General features: G+C 43.1%; 1 protein-coding gene across 1 annotated transcript; it reads left to right on the top strand.

Moving 5' to 3' along the window:
* Nucleotides 1-748: 748 nt before the first annotated feature.
* On the top strand, nucleotides 749-26,725 carry gabra6b (gamma-aminobutyric acid type A receptor subunit alpha6b). Its single transcript, XM_041952682.1, has 10 exons — nucleotides 749-837; nucleotides 989-1,113; nucleotides 1,536-1,603; nucleotides 2,624-2,844; nucleotides 3,437-3,519; nucleotides 3,998-4,141; nucleotides 4,511-4,663; nucleotides 9,563-9,840; nucleotides 17,284-17,540; nucleotides 26,614-26,725. Exons 1-10 carry the CDS (start codon nucleotides 749-751, stop codon nucleotides 26,624-26,626), a joined length of 1,431 nt encoding a protein of 476 aa, XP_041808616.1. The 3' UTR covers nucleotides 26,627-26,725.
* The last annotated feature ends 255 nt before the right edge of the window (nucleotides 26,726-26,980 follow it).

The following is a 26,980-nucleotide window of genomic DNA, read 5'->3' as shown; positions in this document are numbered from 1 at the left end:
TGGTAGGAATATCTGACTTTGGCTGTGCGGTATTTTCCCCTCCTTCTTGGTCTATGGGTAGTGTGAGTTTGAAGTTACACTAAATGTACCTACCACCTACTCCACTCAACCACCCAACCACTATATGAATCACAGTTCATCATGCTTTCTCTCTAGTAGCAATTTTCTGTCTTTGCATGGCCAAACCCAGTGCTTTCACGCACACGCACGCACGCGCGCGCACACACACCTACACACACACGCAAAGGTAACAAAAGCTGAGAAGGCGGCAGCAAAATGATATCATTTAAAAATGATGCTGCATTCAAAAGGTCACTGGGTATACTGTCCATTGATATTATAGTGCTGTGTGCGTGCAAGCTCTCTCCCTCTACTTCTCCCCCCCTCTCTCTCTCTTTCTATTTCTCTCCATCGCTCTTTTCTTTTCAACACCCTTCATCAAATCAGCACAGTCACCGTCATTATTTCCACAAAGCACAAATATTAAAAAAAAATCCGTGTTGCGTTTGCGAGCGGCGTGTTTCTTGTAAAAATGCCTCGTTCGATTACTGTTAGTGCCCCCCTCGTCCCTCCTCTTCACTCTCTTAAAAACTCTTCAGGTTTTTCCAACTGAGCGATTCAGGCTGAGGCGGGCGCAACCGCACTAGAGGGGAAGTCAAGTCGTGCTGGACTGGTGCGATATCCTCGCACGGTTCGCAACTAAACGGAGACCTGACCCGCGTTTAATCATGCTTTTAAAGGATGGAATATGCTGATTTTAAAAGTTGACCAGGGATTTCTAGTTGTGGGGTGTTTGCGAGGCATGGCTTTCCTTTTAACTTGCTTATTTCTGTCTTGGTGAGTATGGCAACTCTTTTCTCTGCATGTTCTCGGACTTTTACGCACGGCAGCCGGAGACTGTGGATGGATGTGCATTTGAGAAACTCTGCATTTTGAGCTGTTTTCTGTTCTGTTGAAACAAGCTTTCACGAGTGCATATGTACTTTAGTTACAGTGCGAGCAGTGTTTGGGGAAATCAGCACAGTGAGACCAGTATCTATTTGGATAACATCACGCGTATATTGGATAGATTACTGGATGGCTATGACAACAGGCTGCGACCTGGATTTGGAGGTATGCTAATGCCCGTGTCATATTGTATTTTATACGATATTGCCTCATAAATTCATGCATAGATGTTGTTTTCCTCAGAAGATAAAGTTTAACTCCAGTAGCTGTCTGTGCCACATTGTCATTTAGTTCTATGCTGTAATGCTTAAATATCACAGTCTCCTTTATCTTATACAATTAGCACAAAATTAACAACTACGAACTGGAGACTGAGTTTGAGAATCAACTTAGAACCAATGTCATGTTCTTTTTTTGCTAAACACATGAGATTTTCAGTGGCTATCTGGCTGTGTGTATAGGCTATACATGAACTGTAGCTTTGTTATCATTTTTAACTGCTTTATATTTTGAATAACATTCAAATGTCTCATCCAAAGTTGTTGTTTTTGTGTGTATCAAAGCAACCACTTATCCTTCTGCTGTAGGTCCAGTTACAGAGGTCAAAACTGACATCTTTGTCACCAGCTTTGGACCTGTTTCAGATGTTGAGATGGTATGTAAACCATTCTGACCGCTGAAACACTCGCACAAGAGGCACAGGCTAATTCACCGGCTGTCATACGCATGCATGTGTCTCACCACTTGTTCACAAATATCAGTGGCGACGTATGAGCACAAATGAGAGTGTGCACAGTTTTCCCGGGAACTCTGTGCATATAGCGTCGAAGCCACGCTTCTCCCAGCCTTCATTATTCCAGCGTTTGGGCAGGATGTCATTAGTGCAGCTTAGGATTTTAATCTGGTTGACAATCCCCCCGCCACAGTGGGAGAGAGAGAGAGATGTGGCTGATGTTGGGACGGGATAGGTTTGCTGCTCCTGACATGGGATAGGCTGAGCGCTGTATGTCTGTTGTGCTCTACACTGTTTAGGCTTTAGGCTTTAGATACTGTGTCATCTAAAGCCTACTTGAACTGCCATGTGATATGTTCTGCAGAGAGGAATGTGAAAGGCTCTCCAAGGCAGCGAGGCCATCCATTTGATTGAAAAGCTTCCAGGACGGACTCGCATTGTAGACTTTATGCTGACTTTAATCAGTTCCTCATCAGTCAAAAAGATGTTTCATGTCTTGGCATCTGTTTGAGCTGCATTGTCCTTTGAAGGATTTTAATATACACAATAAAGAAACATCATCTTGGGGCTATTTTTAGGAAATTGCAGCACGTTGCAAGTATTTAAAAACCCTATATCAAGTCTCTTAAAATAAACAGAGTTAAATTTCTTCATCAGAAAATTTATAAATAAGCACAAACTTAATCTTTTAATTTCATTAGTACTGGCAGCAACAGTCGAATAGTCCAGAAATGGAAAAAAAAAAAAAAAAAAGTAGTCACATTGCCAGTACTCTATCCAGCAGGTCCAACGAAACCATGGCTCACAAACCCATCTGCCATTCTCTCCGGGGTAGTGAAGATAGTAGCAGCAGGAGCAGAAGCAGCACCAGCAGTAGATGTGGTTGTAGTAGTAGCTGCTGTAGTAAATAAATCCTTAACCCACACTCTAACGCCCATCCAGGAATACACCATGGACGTGTTCTTCCGTCAGACATGGATCGACGAAAGGCTGAAATTCGAGGGCCCCATTGAGATCCTGCGGCTCAACAACCTGATGGTCAGCAAGATCTGGACGCCGGACACCTTTTTCCGGAATGGCAAGAGGTCGATCTCTCACAACATGACCACCCCCAACAAGCTGTTCCGCATCATGCAGAACGGAACTATCCTCTACACCATGAGGTAAACAGTGCTGGACAGTGAGCTCCAAACCCAGCCAAGACCGGAATAGAGCACAGACCTGGAAAGCAAATCAAACAAACAGGCATCCAAGAATATGCACAGACATGAAAAGAAATGAGGAGTGCCATTCCAAAAAACAAGATGTGTGCCATCTGATACTGAAAACAGGCCTGGAAAGCCATTCAAACAAACATGACTCCGGCTTTGTACCAAAACGAGATATGTAGCATGAAAAAACGAGCGACTGATGGCCCAAAAACTGATTTTTAGAATGATTGAGTGGATCAGCTTTAAAACATTTAATGATTAAGTCCAAGAGCTTTATTTGATCCATATTGTTAAGTGAGGCTCGGCTACATTTTTCTCTCAAACGGAATATGATGTACTGCTATAATATAATACGAAATCAGTGCATATTAATCTCAGTCATCCACCTTACATCAAATCTTTTGTTTCAGTGAGTGTGGAAGCCATTATGCAGCATGGCGCCACACTGACTGGATTCAGCTTAAAACAGTGCTCATTACTTAGCCAGTAACAGTCTATCAAATATAAATCAAAGACTCCTTCCGACTCTTCTCTATTCCGACAGATTAACTATAAATGCGGAGTGCCCCATGCGCCTGATGAACTTCCCGATGGACGGCCACGCCTGCCCGCTCAAGTTTGGGAGTTGTGAGTTTGTTTGTGTTTTTTTTTTTTTTTGTTAAGCCTCGCTGGTCTGACAGATGGTGTCACTCTCTAATGATCGCTCTGTCACCGAGCAGATGACTGATTGAGCAGTCTGACAGCATATATTCAATGGTTTCAATTTGAAATGGCACATGCAGTGCGTTATAAAAAAATAAGCTATGCCAGGAGTTCCTCATTCAATATGCGTCGAGTGTATAGAAGACCAGGCAAACATGTGTATGAAATCAAAATCAACTCTAAAGAGAACTCCCATCACATAACATTAGCAGTTTGCTCCTATCTCCTTGAAAGATGCTTGCATTCAGTCCATTTTTTCCCAAAAACATGCTGATTTAAGTATAAAGTTCGTATCTCAGGGTATTGAAGTTTCCCTGCACTTCATTCGAATGAAATAACTTTTAAAAAGAGCGCTTTTATGAAATGCTGGATGTCTAACAAAGCCCTCATCCGTCCTGTCCAGATGCTTACCCCATCAGCGAGATCGTGTACACTTGGAAGAAGGGTCCCCTGTCGTCTGTGGAGGTGCCGCAGGAGTCCTCCAGTCTGCTGCAGTACGACCTCATCGGTCAGACAGTTTCAAGCGAGAGGCTGAAGTCCAACACAGGTGAGCAGAGACCGGGTTCGGAGCTGCGCGAGTCCAGTCCGTGTGTTGAGATTAATGCCCTTTCAGATCACGCAAGTGGGATCTGCGGTTTCAGTTTATGACGTCATGATGAGTATTTTTACTTTGAACCAAGGTATCTTAAAAAAAGATGCAATTATGTTTTAAAATAAATTGCACGCAAGCAAAAGGTTTTAATATGATTGCAGTTATTAACAATTTTAAACAGCAATTATTGTCAGTGTCTCCTTTTTTGCACAGAATAGGTATTTTACCTTTTTGAATAGATGTTATTATGCTGTCAGTCCTAATTATGTGTCTTTGAATTGCTGATTTACCACCAATAGAAACGCAAATGTCTGGTGTTGTCAGGTGAATATGTCATCATGACCGTCCACTTCCACCTGCAAAGGAAAATGGGCTTCTTCCTGATTCAGACTTACATTCCCTGCATCATGACGGTCATCCTGGCCCAAGTCTCCTTCTGGATTAATAAGGAGTCAGTTCCAGCTCGGACTGTGTTCGGTAAGTCTCCTTTAAACTCACCTTATTCATGTGCTGCACAAACTCCGGTGTGAGTTTGAGACTTTAGTTTTTTAAAAAATCAATGTGAAAAAGGGACATTTATGCGCGCTGAAGCGAATGCAAGAGGAACACGTGCGGCACATCACTTTCATGTTGCAATGGAATGATATTGAAAAATTCAGAGCTGCTCTCGTTCTAGCTGCTAAAAAATTGCAACAAAATGGTCTCGCAGAAAATGGAGGCTTGTTTTCTCTTAAAAACCTTGTTTCCTCTGTTGTCATTTTGCATGATTACAATCACTTAAAGACTATAATGTGGGGGAAAATGTAAATCACGTCAATTCACTGAGTTGAGCAAGTCAGTACAGGATTTCTAAAGCTCTGCCTTTGATGCATTATGTCGTACTGTCTTAAGCTCTCTCATAAGTCTTACTTTTGTGCCTGTGTTGCAAGTTGCTCAAGTTTTTGTCACTAAGTTTTCAGCTCTCAAAACTTTATTTTTCCTGAAGTCTCCGAAACTCGAATGGAGACTCTCTGGATTTATCGACTCACCGCCCACTGCTTGACCCCAGTGTGACTCCAGCTCTGCAAACTTTAAGCAAGCATATTTTTCTCTTTTTACTGCACTCTGATTGGATTACACTACGCAGAGTGGTCCTTAAAATACAACCCTGCGCAGGAGAACCAAGACGGGCACAGTCGTCGCAGTATGTTTTAAACTTTCTCCATTATCTCTATTCCTCCTCCACTGTGGTGGAGCTGCATTTATTGAGAATAAATGTCCTTTTTGAAATTGGTCATGCAAGGGCCAAGAGAGGGAGGATGTTTACTTGGCCCTCTTCCGTGCACTCACAGGTTCCGCTTGCTCACATTACATTACGCTACAGTTGCCATCAAGCTCTAGCCTCAGGAGCAGAGAGGGTTAGAGACACTGAACAAAGACAGAGAGACTCCCAGAGAGAGACTGACGGGAATGAGAGAGACAAAAGGACGGAGACAAAACAAAGAGGGAGAAACGGGAAAGTGCGTGGATGTGTGCAGAAATCCTGACCCCTTTTTATTTGATTTCCCTTTAAATTTTCAACAAGCTGCAGCTGAGCGGAGTAGCACCGCTGGCCCACGGAGGCTACGGTTCCGCAGTCTTGCCTTTGGAAGCGAGCCAGTGCAACGACGAGCCTGTGCGCTCCTTCGGAGAGTAGATCCCAATCATTAGCGCTCGCGTGGAAGCCGAGGCCCCATGCGGAAAGCACATCTGCGGCAACTCATTAACCTCACTCGTCCTGCTGTTTTCATTTCACTCAATATTGGGTATAGGATAAAAAAACTGCTCGTTGTCTGGATTGGCTGTTGTTAAAAAGGACCTGTGGGTGAGCCCGGGGCACGCAGGGTATTTGAGAAGACGTTATATAGTAAAAATCAAATACCACGTATTGGATTTTTTATGACAAAAAGCCAAACTTTATCTTCAAACTGTGATAAAGTTTGCTTCTTAAATTAAAGCACCCTGCTTATGAGCTGTTAAAGTGCTTGAAGCTGCAATAGGTAGTTCCGTATATTTCTGGTGTAAAGGGCAGCAAGCAATATGTCCGAAAGAGCCATTATCGGAGTGAGTTTCATTAATGCCGTCGATGGTGCATGTGAGATAGAAGGTTGAAAATGAGGGAGAAGAGAAGACAAATTGCTGTATGGACGTGCTCCACTCTGATGATACATTAAGTCATAGTATGTTGTGTGCTGGATTGTCAACAACCTCTCTAAGAGCTGAAAGTCCCTTGAGCACAAGTCTCACAGACTTAATTGAGTGTGGCCTAATTTGTACCTTGCTTTTTTCCTTATAAAAGCACATAAATGCCCCAAGCATTTCATTTCTATCCTGTCTTTGTACTTCATCCCCCTCCCTCCTACACTCTTTCTTTCGTTCTTTCTTTCTTTCTCTTTCTCTTCCTCTTGCCTCTCCCTCCCACCCTGACAGGCTTTCTTTCTTCCCGTGTCCCTCCTCCCCTTTGCAATCATTTAACTTGTGCTTGAGACAGTCAGCGTTGGTTGGCTACCGGAGGAGGTTGCATCTGAGAGTTGTTAGCTTTCGCTGCTGAAGTGGTGTGCAGAAAATGCTTTTAAGACATTATTAGGTGCATTAAATCCCCCATAAGTTCCTATGCTGCTAATGAAATGTGCACAACTACAGCGCACGCTTGGTAAAAGCATGGACAGCAGTGTTCAATGGCCCTTTTTCCCTGCTTACTTTAGCTTGATGAAAGTGAATTAGATATGTACTTTGTTAATGGGCCATTAAAAGAGATGTTCATTGTCAGCATCTTTCTCTGACTTAATAAGGATGGAATCTGGGTGAGACAGAGGAAAATCCCTTCCCAGTGAATAAGAAGGTGTCTTTTAGAGGTAAAATTGCACTTCATGTCTATTTTTTTTTGGCATGTTTTGATAGTTTGACACTTCAAAAGTGCCTGTAAAATGCACCTGCAATGGACCTTTTGTGTGGTCCAAACTATTCTGAAACTATCATGTATCCAAGAGAATTTATGAATGCCCTCAGATCTATACAATGTTTTTTCTAAGGCTTCTGTTCTTTGAGGCTGGACTCAAAGGGATCTTTGTAGTCTGTGCTTCAATCTGGGGCAATGGCCACGAGTTTAGAGGAACTTTTGACGGACCGCACTAAGGCCGAAAAGCCTGAGTGCTGAGAAAGATATCAAGCAACATATCAACATTGCCGTCACTCTCCCACTTATCCACTGAAACATGTGTTTCTTCCCTTTATCTGTTATCTCGATCTTTCCGCTCATCCCGCCTGTTCATCTTTCAATCATCTCACCCTTAGCTTTTATTGTTAGCTACTTAACAGTTGAGCAAATATTAGCAAACGCTGTGTGGCTTGGTGTCTGGTCATCTTACTAGACGGCTTTCTCGAGAATATTTACCGACATTCGGTCTCTTTTATCGGTGTGCCAGTGCCGGGGCACGGGTTAGTCTGCTTATGGACAGATTAGCATCCACTGAAGTGACTTTTTGGCAAACCTCACTGCTCCGAAACGCCACATGGCCTGACATTCTAGTTGTACTGTGTGCCACAAAAACAGAGCGGCTGCCATGTGTCAGAGATATTCATTGAGAAAATCAATTATTTACAAGCCATGATTAATTGGCATTTTTCATTATTTTGTTAGATGAAATTACATTTAATGCGTGCCATGTTATATATGGTTTTCAACTTCAATCAAGTAAATTTTATTTTTATAGCCCAGAATCTCAAATCGCAATTTCCCTCAAGGGGTTTTACAATCTGACCACTGTGCATCCTTAGACCCTCGCTCCAGACCAGGAAAAAAAACAAAACAAGAAAAAACCTCAGAAAGAGCAGCATTATGTATAATATTACACACATATTCTGTTGCTCTATATGTCATCATATACTTTTTTAGATGCAAAACTATGGGATGGGAGGGTACGTACCCCAAAGCTTCAGTTTGTTTGTAATTAAGTTGTGCATGTTGTGGTATGTCACTGAAAGAGTGGACATGAAAACTCAAATTTGCCCATCTATACTATGAGTAAGATCACTGTGCACTATGCATGCTGTGCATTTTTATCAACAGACTGAGTGTTCAGGAAATCAAAATGTGTCTTATTAGTAAACTGGCATTAGGAATAACCAACGTTCAGTTGAGTGTTGGCTCCTGTCAGAGCTGTGTGTCCATGAACCTCTGCAGTGCATGCTAAAACCTCGCTAGGACCTAGCTTTGAATCATCTCTGCAGCATCGTGGTCGAATAAATGCTGAAGACATGAGTGCTTCAACTGCTATCATCTCTGCAATGCTGAAGTGATCACAGACGTTATTTGCCAGATGGTAGATTTTGCAAAGAGCCTTGAAATGGTAATTTCCAAAAGAGATGCTGCAGTTTTGTTTGTGACTTAAATGATAAAACAGCTTTGGTGAGATGATCTGATAGATGTGATCTATTGATTTGGAGAAAAGACTGGTAGCTATTTATCCTTAAGTTGCTTTCTAATATATGGTGTAACATTACATTTGTTTGTGTATGCGTGTGTGTGTGTGTGCACGTTTTTGTGTGTCCAATTCAAGCTGATTGCAACGGTCTCTCAAATCAAGCCTCTCCATTGTTATTCAATGAGAAAGCTTTCCAGAAGTCAGAAACAGACAGAAACACAGACATACATACCTGCTAAATCTGTGCCTGATTGTGTCACTTTTTACCGAAATGTTTATCCTAAAACATTGAAGATCACATCCAGAGAACTTTGACATTTAATTTTCCAATCAGAGAAGGCTCGCAGCAGGAGAAAACAGAAAATAGATGGACTAAAAGACAGATTTCATTGTGCCATTGAGCGCTTGATTGAGCCACTTAACAAAACAGCAATATAGGAATAGCTGGACATTTTTTGAAAAAACACTTTTTCATGTTTCTTAATAAAAGTGAGATGACGAGGTCAGTACCATTCGGATGTCTGTGCGTTAAGTATGAAGGTTAGCTTAGCTTAGCATCACACAGGGAAAACTGCTAGCAAGTAAAGCACAAGCACCTCAAAAGCTCAATGACAAACATGTCGTGTCTCGTGGGGATCTCAGAGAATGATGTTTTATATATATATATATATATTTAGATATGGATATAAGGTGTTTGTTTGTCAGTTTTACAGATGTCTGTATGAGGGCAGGCATGAGTTTAAAATTTTGAAAGAGCCATGCCATGCTACCTTTTCCCTGTGCCTCTAGTTTTTATCCAAAGCTAAGCTAACTGCCTCCTGGCTCTTGGTCCATATTTGATGCACAGCGATGAGAGTGGTAGGCCATTGATCTCACCATCTGAGATGAGAGAAGAGTAGCGCATTCCTAACATCTGTCTCCTCCCTGCATGCAGGTATCACCACTGTCTTGACCATGACGACGCTCAGTATCAGCGCCCGCCACTCCCTCCCCAAAGTTTCATACGCCACGGCCATGGATTGGTTCATCGCCGTTTGCTTTGCCTTCGTCTTCTCCGCCCTGATTGAGTTCGCGGCCGTCAACTACTTCTCCACCCTGCAGGCAAACCGGGAGCTGCGGAAGGCGGCGGCCATGAAGGCGGCAGCTCAGGAGGCGGCGGCCACAGCTGCAGCTCCGGCTGCAGCCGCGGGGACGGACGGCGAGGTTTCCTCAGTGAGTCTGCCCCACCGTTTCACACATGTTGGGTTTGCATGTCTTGACAAAGCTTTTCTGGCTCAAGCTTTAACCTCAGCAGACACACAGTTGCTTCTCACTTGTCTTATATGGCATATGCAGTCATGCTACCGTTGCATGCAGCCGGTAGCATGACTGGTGTTGTGTACAGACAGAGAGTCATTGTGATAAATGGTGATCAGAGCCGACGCTGCACTCACAGTAAAGGATAAAGGCTTCACTTGGCCTCATTACATGCCTCTACATCTCTTCATCAAACCGCTCCTGCACCTTTTTTCTCCCAAATATAAACTTAGCCGCTAAGTGACGCAACTCTTCAAAGGGCTTTTAACTCCACTCGCTGAATGTTTGTCAGTGTAACGTCAGCGCTCATTTTCTGAGCCGCTCTCCCTTATTGAACTTTGTACATATAAAGAACAGGATGTGTTTTGTCCGTTTAATGTTTCGAAACAGCTTACTAATGCGACGTATCTAAAATAGAAAAGGCACATCAAGTTCAATTTCGGCAGTGACGTACAACCGCCTTTACGTACAAATCCAGTGAAGCACAAACAGAAAGTGGTGGTTCAGTATCAGCAGTAGCTTGACACCTTAAAAGGAATTTCTCCATGCAAACGCCTGGAGCAGAGCACTTCACGTAGATCAGTCACATCTGGCTGAAGCTAAACTACATTTATTGACAATTTTGTGAAAGTGCACTGTGATGGTTCGGGTTGCACTCACTGAAAGTACTTCCTGTTTCTGTTCCCGCGGTTCTACAGATTCCAGCAGCGTGTGTGTGACTTATTATTCATTCTGTTTTGACTAAGTTAAGTGTCTGAGACGATGGGCTGCGGTTTTTGACCCAGATAGGAGAGTATAGCCTGCAGTATTCTGGATGTACACATGCAGTCTTTCTGTCACTATCATCTCTCTCAGTTCTAGTCTCTTGCTAAGCTTTTCTCTATTTCCTCCTCCTGTCTGCTCTGTTTGTCTCCCTTTCTGCCTAAATCCTCATTTCTTTGCCTGGTCATGACAATTTTAAATGTCATCGTTCTGCTCTTTTTCAATTTCAGTCAGCTTTATTGGCACAACCTGTGAACACATCTGTTTTGCAAAAGCATATGAAGTAAATAGTGGGTAAAGAAAGACAGAACAGTGGTGATTTTAATGATGAAACAACAAATAGGAACTTTAAAGCAAATCATTACATATCTTGTGCAGAATGTGTACGTTGCACATACACTGCTCTTGTTGTTTAAGACAGGCGTGTGTTGACAGGTTGCTTGTTATTTGTCTGCCTTGCCTCGCGGCGGCAGGTAATAAACTGAGCTGCTGAGTCCTGCAACAGAAAATGAAGTTTTTCATCATCAAGCGATGAGAGAGTCATAAAGCGTGGAGTAGCTTTTACAAAGCTTTTATAATGTTTATCTCCTGCGGTTTTATGTGTTGGACACTCGCAGCAGAAACCTGCTTCAGTGTTTAGGCTCTGATGGCTTTCAGCGTCTCATATAGCGACCTCTCTCAACCCCAGGTCCGTTGTTGCTTTGTTAAGATTTAGCTTCCATTCATTTTTTTTTTTTTTTTTTTTAGACACTCTGCTGGTTGAATATCTCTGCTGATGGACTGGTAATAGGTCACTTTGCTGTGTGATTTGTTTTCTTCCCTCTTTTCTGTGCTGGACTCTTTAAAATGTTATGATGGATGAGACTGGTGTGTGGCTTCAAGGCCGACTGGATCTACTGGTCGGTTGTCACGGCCAGCTGTGTCAGTGGTTTTGCAACCACGTACGTGGCACTGACTACTCAGGAGAGCGTTGCATGAAATTGGGTTTGGTTCTGCTTGGTTTACATTCTTTTTATATCACTCATGTATCATTTTTTTTCTACTTTCTGACTTGCGCTCTTCTTTCTCCGCCATCTCTTTTCCTCTCTGTTCACCCATCTCCTTCCTTTCTTCCCCCTCAAACACACAAACACGTAGCATTATCCCTCTTTTTCTGCTTCTTCTCCAGCCCCCCTGCTGTGCTCTTCATGTGAGCCCTCTATCCTCTCTTGCCACACACACTGTCCCTCTCTCTCTCATGCACTAACACACCTCTCTTGACCATCCCTCGTTTGCCTCTCTCCCTCTCGATTTGCTTGAATGTGCTGTCCGCATATCCACAGCGAAACTCCACAATCTCCACTTTATCCACGCTTGTCCTCACAGTCCCACACACGACCACACATAATCTGCAGCACGCACTCAAACGCATACACAGGCGCATATAGATGTGTGCGTGTAATCTGCAGCAAATGATGTCCCCCACATCAATACAGTTCACTCACCACTCTATACAATGTCTTATCCATCTATCCATCTACACAATATCTATCATCCATCCATCCCTCTCGCCCAGTTCTATTCTGGCCTGTAACTATGTGATAACCACAGAGAGTGACACGAGGAGACAGGCGGTAGCTCTGTGAACGATGTTGCTGCAGATTACGTAAGAGCCATAGATTAAGGGAATATCCAGCAGATCACTGCAGGCTCACAAGAAGGAGGGCAGCCACCACAATGAAGCGCAGCGGGGGCCGAGAAAGCTGGCCCGGTCCATTTCTGTGGCGCAAGATGGAGAGATGGATGTGAGGGGCCAGTGTGGTTTGTTTTTGTGTTGTGTGTGCGTGTGTGTGTGTGCATGGGAGAGAGTTACACTGAGAGAAAGAGAGAGTGGGAGGGATGCATCATGGAAAATGACTGCTTTCAACAAATATGTAGGAGGGAAGACTCTTCATTACACAGAGGAAAGGAACAAAAACAATGGTGTATCATTGGGAATAGAAATAGCCATCCACCAGTCACGATTTAAAACACTATGACCTGTTATGACTGTCAGGTAGAGCCATAACAGGAATGGAAACCTCAACAGCAACATAAGATAAATGGCCCATTTAATGAATCAAATATACAACTGTAAACACAAAGGGGAAGGGGGTGTTTATCAGTGTGTGTAAAGAGTGCTGCATGCATTGTCAGTGGCGTGTGTGAGTAGGTGGTGCAGTACGTGGTGCAGGAAATTAACAGAAAATAAAATAGTCGTGGGAGGGGAAAAAAAGGAGCAGAGGGACAGAGAGAGAGACAGAGAGGGGACCTTTATTTATAGGTCTGGCAACAGGTGATCGCTGTTTGGGTGAAAAGACACCCTCATTAAGATCGTTTCGAGTCTGAAGCGTTTATCCTGGCGTCCCAGTGTTCTGATGATTAGTTAGTTTCAAGCTCAGGAAAGATGCCGTGTCCTGAGTCTAAAGTTGCCCCATTGTGTTGTCTTGTTCACATTGTCTGTCCTACCACTACCAGCTGTGCAGCAGATCAGAGGAATAGTGCGGAACCAAGAGGCATCTTATAGAGCCCAGCTATGCCATGACAGACACTGGCAATCATTGAGATAAATGCCAGTTTGGCATTTGGCGTCTTTGTCATCTTCTTCTTCGTGTTTAATGGCTCGCATGCACTGCACATTAGCATTACTGACCTCTGCAGTCAGCAGGAAAATGTCAGCCTCTTGCTTGCGCGCTTGTGTCCTCATTTGCGTGCAAGTGGAGAGCATGACAGAAATAAAATGTAGAAATGCTCACCAATAGAAGAGATTCTTTAATTTTTATGCACGTCTAAGAGCATTTTGATTCGTGTGCACGCTTTGATTATTAGTGACACACTACGCATGGACGTCATTCATACATATTGTTGTCCGTAACCTCATTCATGACTTCAGTACTCGTATATTACTCTGTCACACAGTTTCCTGTAAAAACCTTAGGGGTATAATCATAATATAACAAGCAGTGGGTTGTACCTGCAAACGGGACACTGCATGTGACTTAGCATCTGTCCTGCAAAGGCAAGGAGTAGAGTAGAGTGGTAGAGATGTTGGACCGTGTAAGACATTTGTCTCTCCTCAGGTTTGCGCAAGGAGCGCCATGTGATGGGCTGTGCTGTTGCTACTTTTTTAAAATCACCTTCCTTTATACTTCCGGCTGGAGCGAGTCACATAGCAGGCTAGTAGCTCGCATCGCACCGGGGTTCAGGTTTGAGCGTGAACTTGTATAACTCAGAGGTGGAAGAACACGACCTGCTAGACTCAGAAGTCAGAAAACATGTTGTTTTCTCGTGTGTCTGTCCACAATCCTGTAACAGTATTACACAGTGGAGGTTAAGAAGACAGGGTAATATATAGAGAGGGTGCTGTGAAGGCAGCTGATGATCAGGTAGTCATGTGCATTTTCACTTGTCAGCTTTATTCCATCTCTCACTGCTTCAGCTTGTCTTCTTGCAGCACCTGTGATCCTGTTAGACAATGACACAGAAACAAAGGCTCACATTTAAAGCTATGTATTTTGCATTTTTCACCCCAACTGATATCCATGTTTTTTTCTCGTACTTTCTATACCAAAATAATGAAAAAGAACTGTCATAGTTTATATATACAGGGTGCTTACTGCCTTGCTTCACATGCATTAATATAAAAGGTCATTTACATACATACATCCATCTCCACTACCTCCTGATAATCATCCACAAGTGTATACACACCCACTCAACGCCCACATACATGAACCTCTGTGCGCTTAATGCCATATAGCGCACACTTAGAGTAACCTCATTTCACACACACACACACACACTTGCACAATGAACCACACTAGCTCCCACCCACCCCCACACACGAATACCCACACCCAAGCAACAACCGTACATCCATCAGTCAGTGCCCCTCCTCCCCGTGTCAAAGTGGGTCTGTTGATATCTAGAGCAGTGGATAAAGAGAAAAGGCGCTGATCCCTCTGGGATTTGACCAGGAAGGAGCCAAGCAAGCCTGTTGTCATTATCAAAAATAGCTTGTGCATCAGATCAGTGCACAGCACACACACACACACACACACTCCACACCGGCCATGCGCGCAACGTGTACACACTGCACGATCTTTTACCTCCAAAGGAAGCATTATAGTGAGAGGTAGCTGACATTTGAAGGGTGGCTGCTGTTGGAGTTTTGGACACCAGTCAGCTCTAACAAGTAGACCTTCGAGGCCAGTTTCCCATTTTGAGCGTCAATCCTCAATCCCAAATTAACCTTGACCTCTCAAATGAGGAAGCATACCTAACTCACAGACAGGGGTGCACAGTGGAATTGAGCGATGAGTGAGCTTAACGTCTGGATGACATGAACCCTCTCATACCCCTTCCCTTTCCCACTGTCATGTTGCTATAGGGTTCTACAAATCCAGATCTATTGCTTTTTTTTTATCCCCTCATACACCTCTCACAGCACCTGGCTACATTTATACTTTTGTCTCTGTCAAGAGTGAAATGCTGATAAGACTGTTTTAATACCGATTGCAGCCCCTTAAAGAAAAGTCTCGCACTAATGAAGCCTGAAGAGACTTGAAGAATTTTGAAATTCTTTGATCGCAGTGCAGCATCCTTCTTTCTCTTCCCTCTCTCTGTCACGCCGCACTACAGTGAACGATCATCTCGCGCTCTTGGGATGCCATGGATTGCACTTTTATGGTTTACCAAAAAAAAAAAAAAAGAAGGAAGGTATTCTGTGTTTGTTTCAGACCAAAGAGAAGGAGTCTGTCACTGTAATATACAGTACATTCAAGCCGAGCCAAAATCATTCAATTTTCTTAAAGGACTTACTCTGTAAAACACTCTCCATCCACAGGCCTTCAGTTCAGATATCAAAAAAGCTCCACAAAAAAGGCTTGACTGTATATGAATCTTTTCTCTGTGTTACACGTTTCCATGGTGATGCTCCTGATGTAAGACCTTCATACAGAACCGGAATGACAGGATGACTCAATTTAATCAAATCCACAGTGTTGAATAGTCATGAGTCGTTCACAATAGATAGCAGTCACACAACTGCTCATAAAGAACTGAGCATTGTTGCTAAGTCATTCTACTACTGCATTATTTAATCCTTAAAAATACATTCTGCACAGTTCTTATTGTGCATTTGCTGTTGGGTGAAACTCTTGCGTCTGCAACTGTGTCGAGTTTGGTGAAATTAATAACTCAGGGACTAATCTAGTTCTTATTTAGAGTTCGGCCACCGTGCGTTTTTGGAAGGGTTCCCCTCAGCCAGAGGATTGTAACAGTTTAATAGTTTCTCAACCTGTGGAGGAGCATGTAATCCTGTAGCCTCGCAAATCCAACCTAAATCTCACAAGTTTAGTTTTTGCTCCAAGACTGTAGTCTGGCAAAACATCCGCTGTGAACTGAATGAGTCTGACAGCTGGAGGCTGGACCGGTCAGTCAACAGCAGGGAGCTTATCGCCTGAAACTTGAGAACAACTATTCAAACTCTACACTGTGGTCAATATTGTCAGGAGTCTGCGGAAGTATGGTTTGCTTCAGAATCACAGACTTGCTTTGGTGAATCATCTAGGAAATACTCAAATGTTGTACATGAGAATAACATAAATGACCATGTTTTGTCTGTTTGAAATCAGTTTAAAATGTCCATATTTGTGATATTGGGCTATATAAATAAAACAGACTCATAATAATGTAAAGCAAGGATGTACACATTGTATGCCCCTATATGATATTATCATTTATTTATGCTCATTTCCATGATAATTCATTGGAGCCACTGGTAGGCCGTAGTCCATCAATAAGTGACTATTCTATATGATTCTTCTGGTTGATACAAGACAATTTGTAATTTTTTCTTTGGTTTTTAAAAAGGGATGTCTCTCACTCTCTCTCAGTATCTCTCTCACTCTCTCTGACTCAGGCAACGAGGTGTTTCTTGACCCATTTCCTGGATGCATTCCCCCTTTCTCTCTGCACACATACTGTAGCTGATTTACAGCTATTGGTGCAGGGAGCATGTGCTGAGATCACACTGGTTTACTGAAAGTTGATGAGGCATAGCGATAACCATGTGTCAATACACTGTGAGTCTCTTTTGTTTCCTATGTTTTGTTTGTTTCCCACAACTGCATCAATCTTCATGCAACGGGCTGATTGAAATCACATCAAATCAGAAACAAAACATCATTGATTTCCTTTGTTGGGCTTAATTATTGTGGCACTCATTGGTATTCTAGGCTTTTGCAGACATGCACAGTCCCCATAAGCACTGATCGACCCACAGCTGTGCAAATACGGCACATCAGGATGGATTTTTGTTGATTATTTTCATTGTTCCGCTTTATTTTTCATGTGTGTAATGTGTTGATGTTGTAAGATACATTCATCATTATAACATGTGCTTTAAGATACAGGATCTTAACATTCTTAGCACACAAGATAGGATCTGTTATGACTCCATGGGTACAACAGCGCAGCGCCAGCTTAATTATTGATAACCTCATATTACAACATGCAATATTCTCCTTAATGTGAATTTCCTCTTACAGATTCTATATCTTTCCTCTTATTCTCTAGGTGGATGCGAGCAGTGTGCTGAAGAAGAGGATGAACTCTGCCCCGCTGTTTGACCGCCCTGCAAAAACATTTCCCAACCCACCTGTTAACGCCCAAGCCTTCCTGCAGCAGGGCTCAGCCGTACCGGCCAACAACGTCCTGACTGGCACCAGCATCATCGACAAATACTCCCGCATCCTCTTCCCCCTTTCGTTCGGCGCCTTCAACCTGGTCTACTGGATCGTCTATCTCACCAAGGACACGATGGAGATGTCCAGGTGAGCAGATTGCATGGATTTTACAAGCAATCCCAGCACCTCCTCACTGAATATAAAGCGTTAAATCTTGCACAACGTGTTCTGTTCTCTGTATATTAAGTAGGTTGGCTATAACGTATAATAATGTGGATAAGTTTAAGACAACCAGCAAGTGAGTCGAAAAAGTTACAAGCCAGACTTTTTCTCTCTTTAAAAACCGAAATCTTGTGAACAAAATGTTGCAGTTACAGCAGTGAAAAATTCATCAAAATGGGACACTGCCTGGCCTATTTTTCACTTTAAATGTTTACAGAAAGAGATTTTTATGGGTTGCGTGAATGAATAATAACAATAATGAATAAGTGAGAGTTTCCAAAATGTGCTGACATAGTTTTCTTTGTCAGCTCGCAAAGTTGGCGCCAGCGTTGACGAGCTGCCTGACTTCCTGTTGGCTATTTGTTTCTTATTATTTAATGTGCAGAGAGGCGTGAAGTAGTTAACTGATGCATATATCACACTGCGGTTTGTACGCAAGTACTTTGTTAAAAAAAAGGCCACATCGCATAGATGAGATTGCATGTTCAGTCTATAATGTATGTGTAGTTTCTGAGCACAATAATCCATAATTAAAGCCATATTTTAAACTACAGCGCATCAGTGCAAAGAACTGCCCCAGTGCTCTTACAGCTTGTATGGTTCAGTTGTTCTTTGCTTTGTTTATCAGCTCTTCTTTGGTTGTGTGTTCGTGAGTATGTGTGTGTGGTTAGTATGGGCGCATCTGTCTCCAGTATATGTTTCCAGTATATGTTTTTTTTTTCTTTCAAATGTGTGTTTCCCAGCCTGAGAGCCCATATATTATTCATCAGCCACACAAAACTCTTACACTTTCAGCTCTAATTATTTACCATATGGCTTTTCAAATTGTGTCAGCAGAGTGGTCACAGGCTTGATGCAGTAGTTGAGTTATAATTGCAATACAAGACCACCAGGCAACACTGGCAGGCTCTGTGTTTGTCATTCAATGTTTTGCGATGTGTCTAGCACCCTGCGGTGCCAGCGGGCTGCAGTGCTCATAGCCTGTAGGTGTCTGAGCTTTACAGACACAGTGAACAGCAGCCTAAGTGATGGCAATAAAATGCAAACTAACTTCTAGTGTGTATCTGAGTGCCGTGAGAAAAAAAAGAAATGTTTCATTTCACACGTAGATTACACAAGCATGCAACAACGCTTGCAGTCTGCAAGGCTGCACAGAGGCACAGCTGAATGGAGAGGTGTTCAGCGCACGTACGAATGAATCTTCATCACCAAATTTTTAAGGGAACTGACTCGACTGAATCACTGTTGTCACTGACCCAATCTGTAGCTTTTAGTGGTGGGGCTTCCCTCGCTAGAGACTGGTGAGAGTACAGTTGTCACAGTAGGTTACCTCCTCATTGAAAGCTTATTAAAAAGACCTAGAGAGCCACAAAAATAATCGGATAGCTCAGTCAGAAATAATTGGCTGCTCAGTTGTTAACCGTATGTCCTGCACAGTGCTGTTATAGGGTACTTTTGTACTGAGCTGAACATGACAGCTGGGACTAGCAACAGTCCGAATCGGCTCTGAATGCCGGGCCGTATGAAGAGTGATGCGTTCACCTGCTGTCATGCACACAGAAGTGCCTTTGAATGATGACGCGTTCGCTGGTCATGCAACTGCACTTTTCAAGCGCCCATCCTCTCACGCAGTGAAAAATTAATTCATGACTGGCAACGTCGCGCCGTGAAAAGAGGACACGACACGACAGCGGCGCCGTGCAGCAGCGAGTCATTCAGACCATAAGGCAGAAAGTGAGAAATATTCCCAAATCTACTCTAGCCCGTAGTAATTTATTCCCATGCACGCGGCTCTTCTGGCAGCAGCAGCAGCTCCCTCTCCTCTCACACCGCTCACCCAGGCAGGAGTGAGACTGAGTTTCCATGGTTACAGAGACGCTCTGTGTCGCTGCTCTGAAACTTTCTCACATTTCCCAATAACAGGTTTTTAAGTTAGTATACTGTAAAATCAGAAATATAACTGTACCTCAATGCTGAAATCTAGTAATATAGCATTAGTTTCCGTTTTTGATTTCCATCAAGGGCTGCTTTAAGCCACTTCCTCATGAAAATATGTAATCGCATATGTTAAAAAGGCTCTTTTCACACAGTGACTTTTTTCCAAAGCACACAGTTTGTCTGGCGCACAACTATACTGCTCCAACATTAAAAATCAGTGCGTTTTGCCTCACTTTGCTCTTCACTGTCGTATCTTTGACAAATTGAAATGTTCACAAAAACTTTTAATGCGATTAAGACAGATTAGACTCACCAATAATGCGACTCTATAACCACCCCCGGAGGTGAGTTCTCCAAATCTGAAAATTAAATCATCAAATCACCATCATGCACTGGTATCTGGCTTAGCTCTCATTTATCAGGCAGTACCATTTTTTTAATAGCTTAATTTAGCTGGTGAATGAAGGTGGTGACACTGGCGCATAAACAACGCTTACACGCAGAGTGTAGAGACTCCGCTGACGATGTATTTGAATCCTCGACCTCGTTTCCTTGCGGATGGTTTCGTGTGTGATTTGATAGCTAACAGGCAATACAATTCATTTTGTTTGCAAACACTGGCACCACAGCATACACACACATCTGGCCTTGCCCCATCTTCTTCTTTTGTTGAGTTTTATGCCGTTTGGCATCTGCAAGTGTTGCATTACCTCCATCTGCTGGAGTGTCCCTTGCCCCATCTGTTGTTGTATGAAAAGGTGCAAGACGGAAATCTCCGTGAACTTTGTCGCATGTGTGAATAGTGAAATAGTGCCTGAGGTTATTGCAGTAATTTACAGGAAACTATGTATGAAAAGGGCCAAAATGATATAGACGAAAAATACGACAAATCCAAAGAACTCATTCCCTCTTTTCTCTTTCTAGGCTGGCTTCCTACTTTAGTAAAATCTAGGTTGTTTTAGTTTCACTGTCTTTGAACAACTTGTTTTTCTCCTTCCTTTACTTTTTATACAGCGTTTCTGCTACTTCTACTTACCACCCCTCAGGTTTTACAAATCACATTTTTCAATGCCCCTCTCTCACCTGTCTGACTCTACTCTTTGGCAACAAAATTACTTCATAAATTCACCAGAATGCAGGAAAACAGTCTCTGAAATGAACAGTTTTCTTGGGGAAGTTGGTTTCCCAATTTAAGATATGATGTCTGAAAGGTTCGCAAGTATGCTCATCAACCATACTTACTCATCTTTGACCAATTCCTTGGTGCTCAGGAGAGATTACCCCGACCACCCTGGTGGGTAATGTCACAGAGAGCCTCATAATTGCACTGACTTTCCTGATTCCAAATCTCTCTGCAAAATAAATCAAAAAGCTGGCAGCCCGGCCCTCTGTTGTGCTGTATGCACTGACGTGTATGAGCAGTGACTTCTTCAGTTATTTAAAAAGTCACTGACAACACATCAGTGATCTGAACTGAGCGAAGTGATTCACATCAGCGAAGTCATCTGTGAAAATTTTAGCATGTTAGCAGGATAGTATTTGCTAATCAGCACAAAACATAGTGGATAGCTGAGGTTTATGTTTTTGCAGGTATTTGGTCATAAACCAATTTACTAGCAATCTAACAAATATTTGTCGAAATAATTCAGTCTGTGCCAAAGTGACCGGCAGTGCCACATTTAGTTAGAGCCATGCTGCTAGTGTAGAAAAGCATAGAGGACTGTACTGAATTTTCAGGTAGCAAGCATCGAGCCAATCACTTGACATCACAAAGATCGCCTACACATTTTTTTTATTTTCGTTTTTTCACATTACACATCACAACAATTTCTGAAACCGGACTACAAGATTTTTTGATAGTGGATTTGATAAAACGTTCTCAAATCCCAACCCAGCTGGGTTCCAATCAGCTGTGAGCTGCTGAACATTTTTTGTACATAATAGCTGCGATCCGGTGTTCAATTTTAATCAAAACGCCTTAAAATACAAAGAACGTCACTTGAAGCAGCACATAAATAAGGCAGCTGCTGTGGTTGTCAAGGTGAACTGTGAGGGCTCAGAGGCATATTAATGTCATTTTCACAAGTCTTTCAAATATAGCTACATGATAAACTGAGAAAAAATATATATATATTCAATACACACACACATGACTCACAGCTGTTATTGATAGTAGATACGAACAACAGCAGTCCTGCCATTGTTATTGCTAAAGCAATATGTCTGCCAGCAGATGAAATCTCGCTGCAGTGTTTTGATGACATCAAGGGATGTATGTTGCTCTCATACATCACCTCTACGGATCCTGCGGGGTTTGACACTTTGACAGAGTGCTGAGGGTTATGATGGTTGACCGAGAACACTCAATTTATGATGCATGTGTGCATGCAAGTTTCTCTGTTTGATATGTCCCGACCATATGCTCTAAACAGATGCATATGCCTGGTTGTGCGTTTGTGTGCACGCTATTGATGCGCCTCATGACTCCGGGGCTTTTCAACTGTGTGGGTTCAGCTCCTTTCATTCCCTGCCTTGCTCTTCCTCTAAAAAGGGAAAAGCCCTGCAGCCTGAGCTGAGACAAGTCAAATGACATGACAGTGTTGGCAGGCATCGGGATAGCTCTGTGTGACTAACCCTCTTAGTGACACTCTCTTAACTGTTTCTATTAATTGATAGGGACTGTAAGTGAGAAGGCCGAGACTGACAAACTTCTTGTGGGAAAGCAGCAGAGTGGTGGTCTTTGGGGCCTGGGTATCAACAGGAATTAGAAATGAGGAAATAACATCGGGAACAACATCGTTTGCATGTGTGTCACTGTATAAACGTATATGTCTGCACATGCATTCAAGAGTGTATGACTGAGCAAGTGCATTGCAATAGGTTGAGTGATGAAAAGAGGAGGTGATGCCGCAGGGCTGATAACTGAAAATCCCAGCGGTGATAGAACCTGACCAGTACAACCACAGGTTGTGCTGGTCAGCTACTGTGGTCACATCTTTCTCACTGTGCTGTCACCAAACATGGTTGCTGCAGATGGTGCGGAAGGATTTACAGTTTTCATTTTAGCAAAAATGGCTGTGCACCAACACGCCTAAGACTCCAAAGTATATGTCCTTATTAGATAATGGTGATTTATATATTAAATACAGAGATGATAAAACTGGATTTTTACTTGACTTCAGACTATCTTGCCACTAGGCCTATCACAACATTACTGAGAATATTACACTGAAAGTAGCTAACGTTCTTCCAGCCACATTTAAAGTGACAGAAGGAGACTTCTCATCCTCACCAGAAAAACAACTGTATATGTCGACTGGCAATATGGCCTATATTTAGGCAGCGACCTCTAGTGGCAGTAGTAATTAAGACGGGAACAAAGAAGGTGATGTAGCATGACGTAGCCTAACCAAGCAGTTTTGTTGCTTGAACCTAAACTACAACTTTTTCACAACATTAATGATGTGAAGACAAACGTCTGGTCTGATGAAGGTTGTTGTACTGGCTTCTCGCTGGTACCCTTCAACAGTGATATGTGCTGTTTTGGGACTCATTGGGAAACAGCCCATTCAGCCTATTTAGGTATGAGGACGTGAGGCTGCAATGATTTTAACACATTACATCCGTACAGAAGGCGTAGCTTCTATCTGATCCTGGATCAATACGACCAGTGAATGATCTGTATGGATAAGGCAGTAGCGATCTGTGGGGGTGACGGAGTTGCGTGAGCAAAAACAGCTTCAGGTGCATTATCAAAGCCCCGTGGACTGCAGCATGGCTTGGCCTGATTTGTACTTAAAAACAAGATGTATTGCAGTCAAATATGAGATGTGGCTCATGGAGATGAACATGAGTGCAAATGAGAGCTGAGATTACAGCTACGCACACGGTTGAACTGAATTATGAGTCTGAACTGAGCCGCTGTCGACACCAGCTCCGGCGATAATGAAAGCGGTCCCACTCAGCGATGTGGACCACAGCTGAATCAAAAGCCGCAGCACAATGCTTCGCACTTCCACAATTAACACTACGCATTTCATTGCTATTTTTTCTTAATGCCGCACTACCCACACTGGCGACCCCTTGATTCTGAGTTACATCCACCCTAATCCAAATACACATCCATTGAATGAAAGTGGGAAATTCTTTTCACTCCAGAGAAATAAACACGCAGCTCCAGTGGCCCTAACTGAAAACAGATAGCAGCGCATGCAGCAGACCTCTTTCTCTCTTTGTGGCCTCTGCTTTTATAATAGAAAGTCCTCATGCAAAGATGAGCTGGACCTGGATAAAACTCTGTTAGTGTGAGTTTGCGTGCAGGTGGATTCGTGCGTGCGTCTACTTCTGCGAGGATGCAGGCGTACAAGTGCATAAATGTGCCGTGGCAGCAGTGCCTACCGACTGGAGGCTATTTTAATGAATAGCGCCATTCAGGGTGAGACATGAAGGAAACAAATTTGCTGAAAACACTTCCTTCCGTGAAGGGCCGCAGCTGGTTGGCTGGCTGGTTGCTGGCTGGTTGCTGGCTGGCTGGCTGGCTGGCAGGCTGATTGGTGCATGTGTGTCAGAGTGGCTACAGCAGGTGATAAGCCCTGCTCCTCCTTATTGCCCATCAGAGTGCCAAGCTTGAAAAACAACTTCCCCATTGTTGCTCATAAATCAAAACCGCTAAATGCTGTTTCCAACTCAATTCCTATTTTCGACTGCCGGGCCGTAGCCATAACTTTGGTGTAATGATCATTCAATTACAGGCCACTCAGACGGGGAGCGGAGAAGACCGATCTGAACGGCGATCCCCTATCTATCATATTTCTCTCCGCGGCCTCGTGGGAATTGCTACACCTGCCTTTTGTCACCGAGCTTGCGTTCGCTTGCATGAATGCATTCCGCACACATCTACCTGTGTTTGCATTGACGTCTGTGTGTGCGCTGAAGCGTGGAGACGCGAGCATGTACAAATCCTCACAGGGAGATCAATTGTTATAACACAAGAAAACAGCCCTTTGTCCCTGACTTTCTCCTCACATGTACGTGCTCTTGCTCTCTCTCCTACTATCCCTCACACTCAATTGCTTTCTCTATTTCTCACTTTATCTCAGTGTCACTCTCTCAGGCACGCTCTCTCCCTCTCTGTCTCTGTCCTCCCCCTCCCTCGCCTCTGATTCTCCCATGGTGAACTGCCTGTTCTGTGCTCCCTCTTTGATGAGACAGGGCAGCCCAGCAAGCTAAGCAGAGTGGTGTCCCTCTACCTCTTCCACTCGGCATTAATCACCACCGTTTCAGAGCAAAGAGGAATCCTGTCTCTGCAGGACTGCACAAATGTCTTTTCCGTCTTCTTTACCGACTGTATAGATGCATATCGGCCATATGTTTACCTGGGCAAATACAGTTAATGTAGCAGGGCAGCTTTGTCTAACGAGAAGTGGTCCAGTCACCAAAAGGTCACAAGTTCAGTCTCAGCAAGAGCCAATATGATTCTGTCAGAAGTTGCATGACCTGTAATTGTGCCCAAGACTCAGGCCACAAATCGGCCATTTTAAGCCACGGTGGATGTAATTATGAGTTATCACGTGCAAGGTAGGCATTTCTTAAATAAAAGTATTAAACGTTCAATATTTAGTGTGCCAACACTAATTGGCAAGTGCATAGTGGATATAGCAGTACAGAAGCATTATACAGTGGATTACTCGTTCCTGATTAGCTGACAAATTTCCTTTAAAATTGTCAAAAATCAGTACATAAATAAAACTGCAAATAACTATCAGCAATTCTCCTCTTTCATACTGCATCGTCAGTTAAGTCTTAGAGGTGAAACGGATTGGAGATCTGGTAAATAGTCATATACTATATAAGCACTGTGTCATGGCATTCTTTAGCTCCATTACTGCAGTGTGTTATTGTATGTATCTATTAGCGTGTATTATTTTCATGTCAGAAGGTCTTGAACTGCATTACCGCTTACGTCTAGCAGCATCAAACTGAAGCAGAGGCACAGACATTTGTATTAAAGCAGTTTTAAATGGCTTATATACATCCTGCAATTTGATTTGTACCAAACTTATTCTTATAGTGCTACAATGGCGGCACATATGGCTACATGAATCTATATACAGCATTCAGCATATGGCTACCTAATGTTGACACCATACCACAGTCAAAAACACAACTAACTAACTGTTGAATGCTTCAATGAATGCTTGAATTTAACAGTTAGTGTGAATAGACAGTGCAGTGTTGTTGGCCTGGAGCATTAAGTTTTAACTAAACTGAAATGCTGCACACACACGCACACGAACACACACGAACACACACACACACACACACACACACACACACACACACACACACACACACAGTACATCTGGATACTGCTCACATTTTAGAAATTGTTTGAATTTGCAAATCAATTGAATTTAACAGGATTTTAGCCCTGTGTTTGTCCTTTAAAGCACATGGACCGATTCTACGCCTCCTCACCGATCTACCAACCAAATACACACAGAAAGCTGACATTTTTTTTTTTTTTTTTTTTTTTTGCCAGCAGCCATGTAAGTTCTCTGGCTGAAAATGGCTCTCAGTGCTGTCAAAAGTGTCTCCTGCTTTAACACATCAGGCGGAGGAGGTGGAGGTGTGAACCACCTGGCAGAGGTTCCCAGACGAGTTTCGCGAGGTCTTTGTGAACAACTTTGGCAGCGAGGGACTGAATAAATTCAAATTTTTTTAAAATTCAGCCCGGAATGGATGCCAGCCTTCACAGCGAGACTGAACCGGAGCACGCTGTTACATCACACCAGTGTGCGCCTGTGCTTGTGTGCAGGCAGATGTGGACGGATGTGAAACGGAGTAGGTGTGCGTGTAGGTGTCTGTATGCATATATCTGTATGTTTGAATATGATAAAATAGCATATTCATAATTCGAAGAGAAAACCTTGATTTATTCTAGGCAGCGTACCAGGGTGCCCCTCTCCCTCCTTGTCTCTCCTCAACACACACACAGCGTACACAGCTGCCATTTTTTCCCACTAATTGCATCTTTATTTCTCTTCTTTCTCTCTTACAGGGACACCATCTAAGCCAAGAGTTCGTCTTCCTGGAAATCACACACTTTCACACACCTGCACACACACACACACACAGATATATATATATACACAATAAATAGATGACAGACGTTTGCCAAGCACTCTTTTATGCCGCCTCAGTGCATTGTATTTCTTTTTAAGTACTCCCTTGGAAAGTGAGCGTGTTGAGAGCAGATGAACCAGCTTCTATTGCCAACTTGACCCGGGAGCTCACAGCCTGTGGGCCCCAGGCTCTGGAACCATTTCAAACAGGTATTATATCTCTCTCTGTCTACTTCATTTCTTTATTTCCCCTCCCCGATATTAAGAAAACTCTAAAAGTTACACGTCAGGACATTTTTTTGA

This window comes from Chelmon rostratus, chromosome 14, assembly GCF_017976325.1.
Source record: "Chelmon rostratus isolate fCheRos1 chromosome 14, fCheRos1.pri, whole genome shotgun sequence".
Taxonomy (NCBI): domain Eukaryota; kingdom Metazoa; phylum Chordata; class Actinopteri; order Chaetodontiformes; family Chaetodontidae; genus Chelmon; species Chelmon rostratus.
Note: the sequence above shows the minus strand (reverse complement) of the source record. Positions and strands in the feature narration are given on the sequence as shown.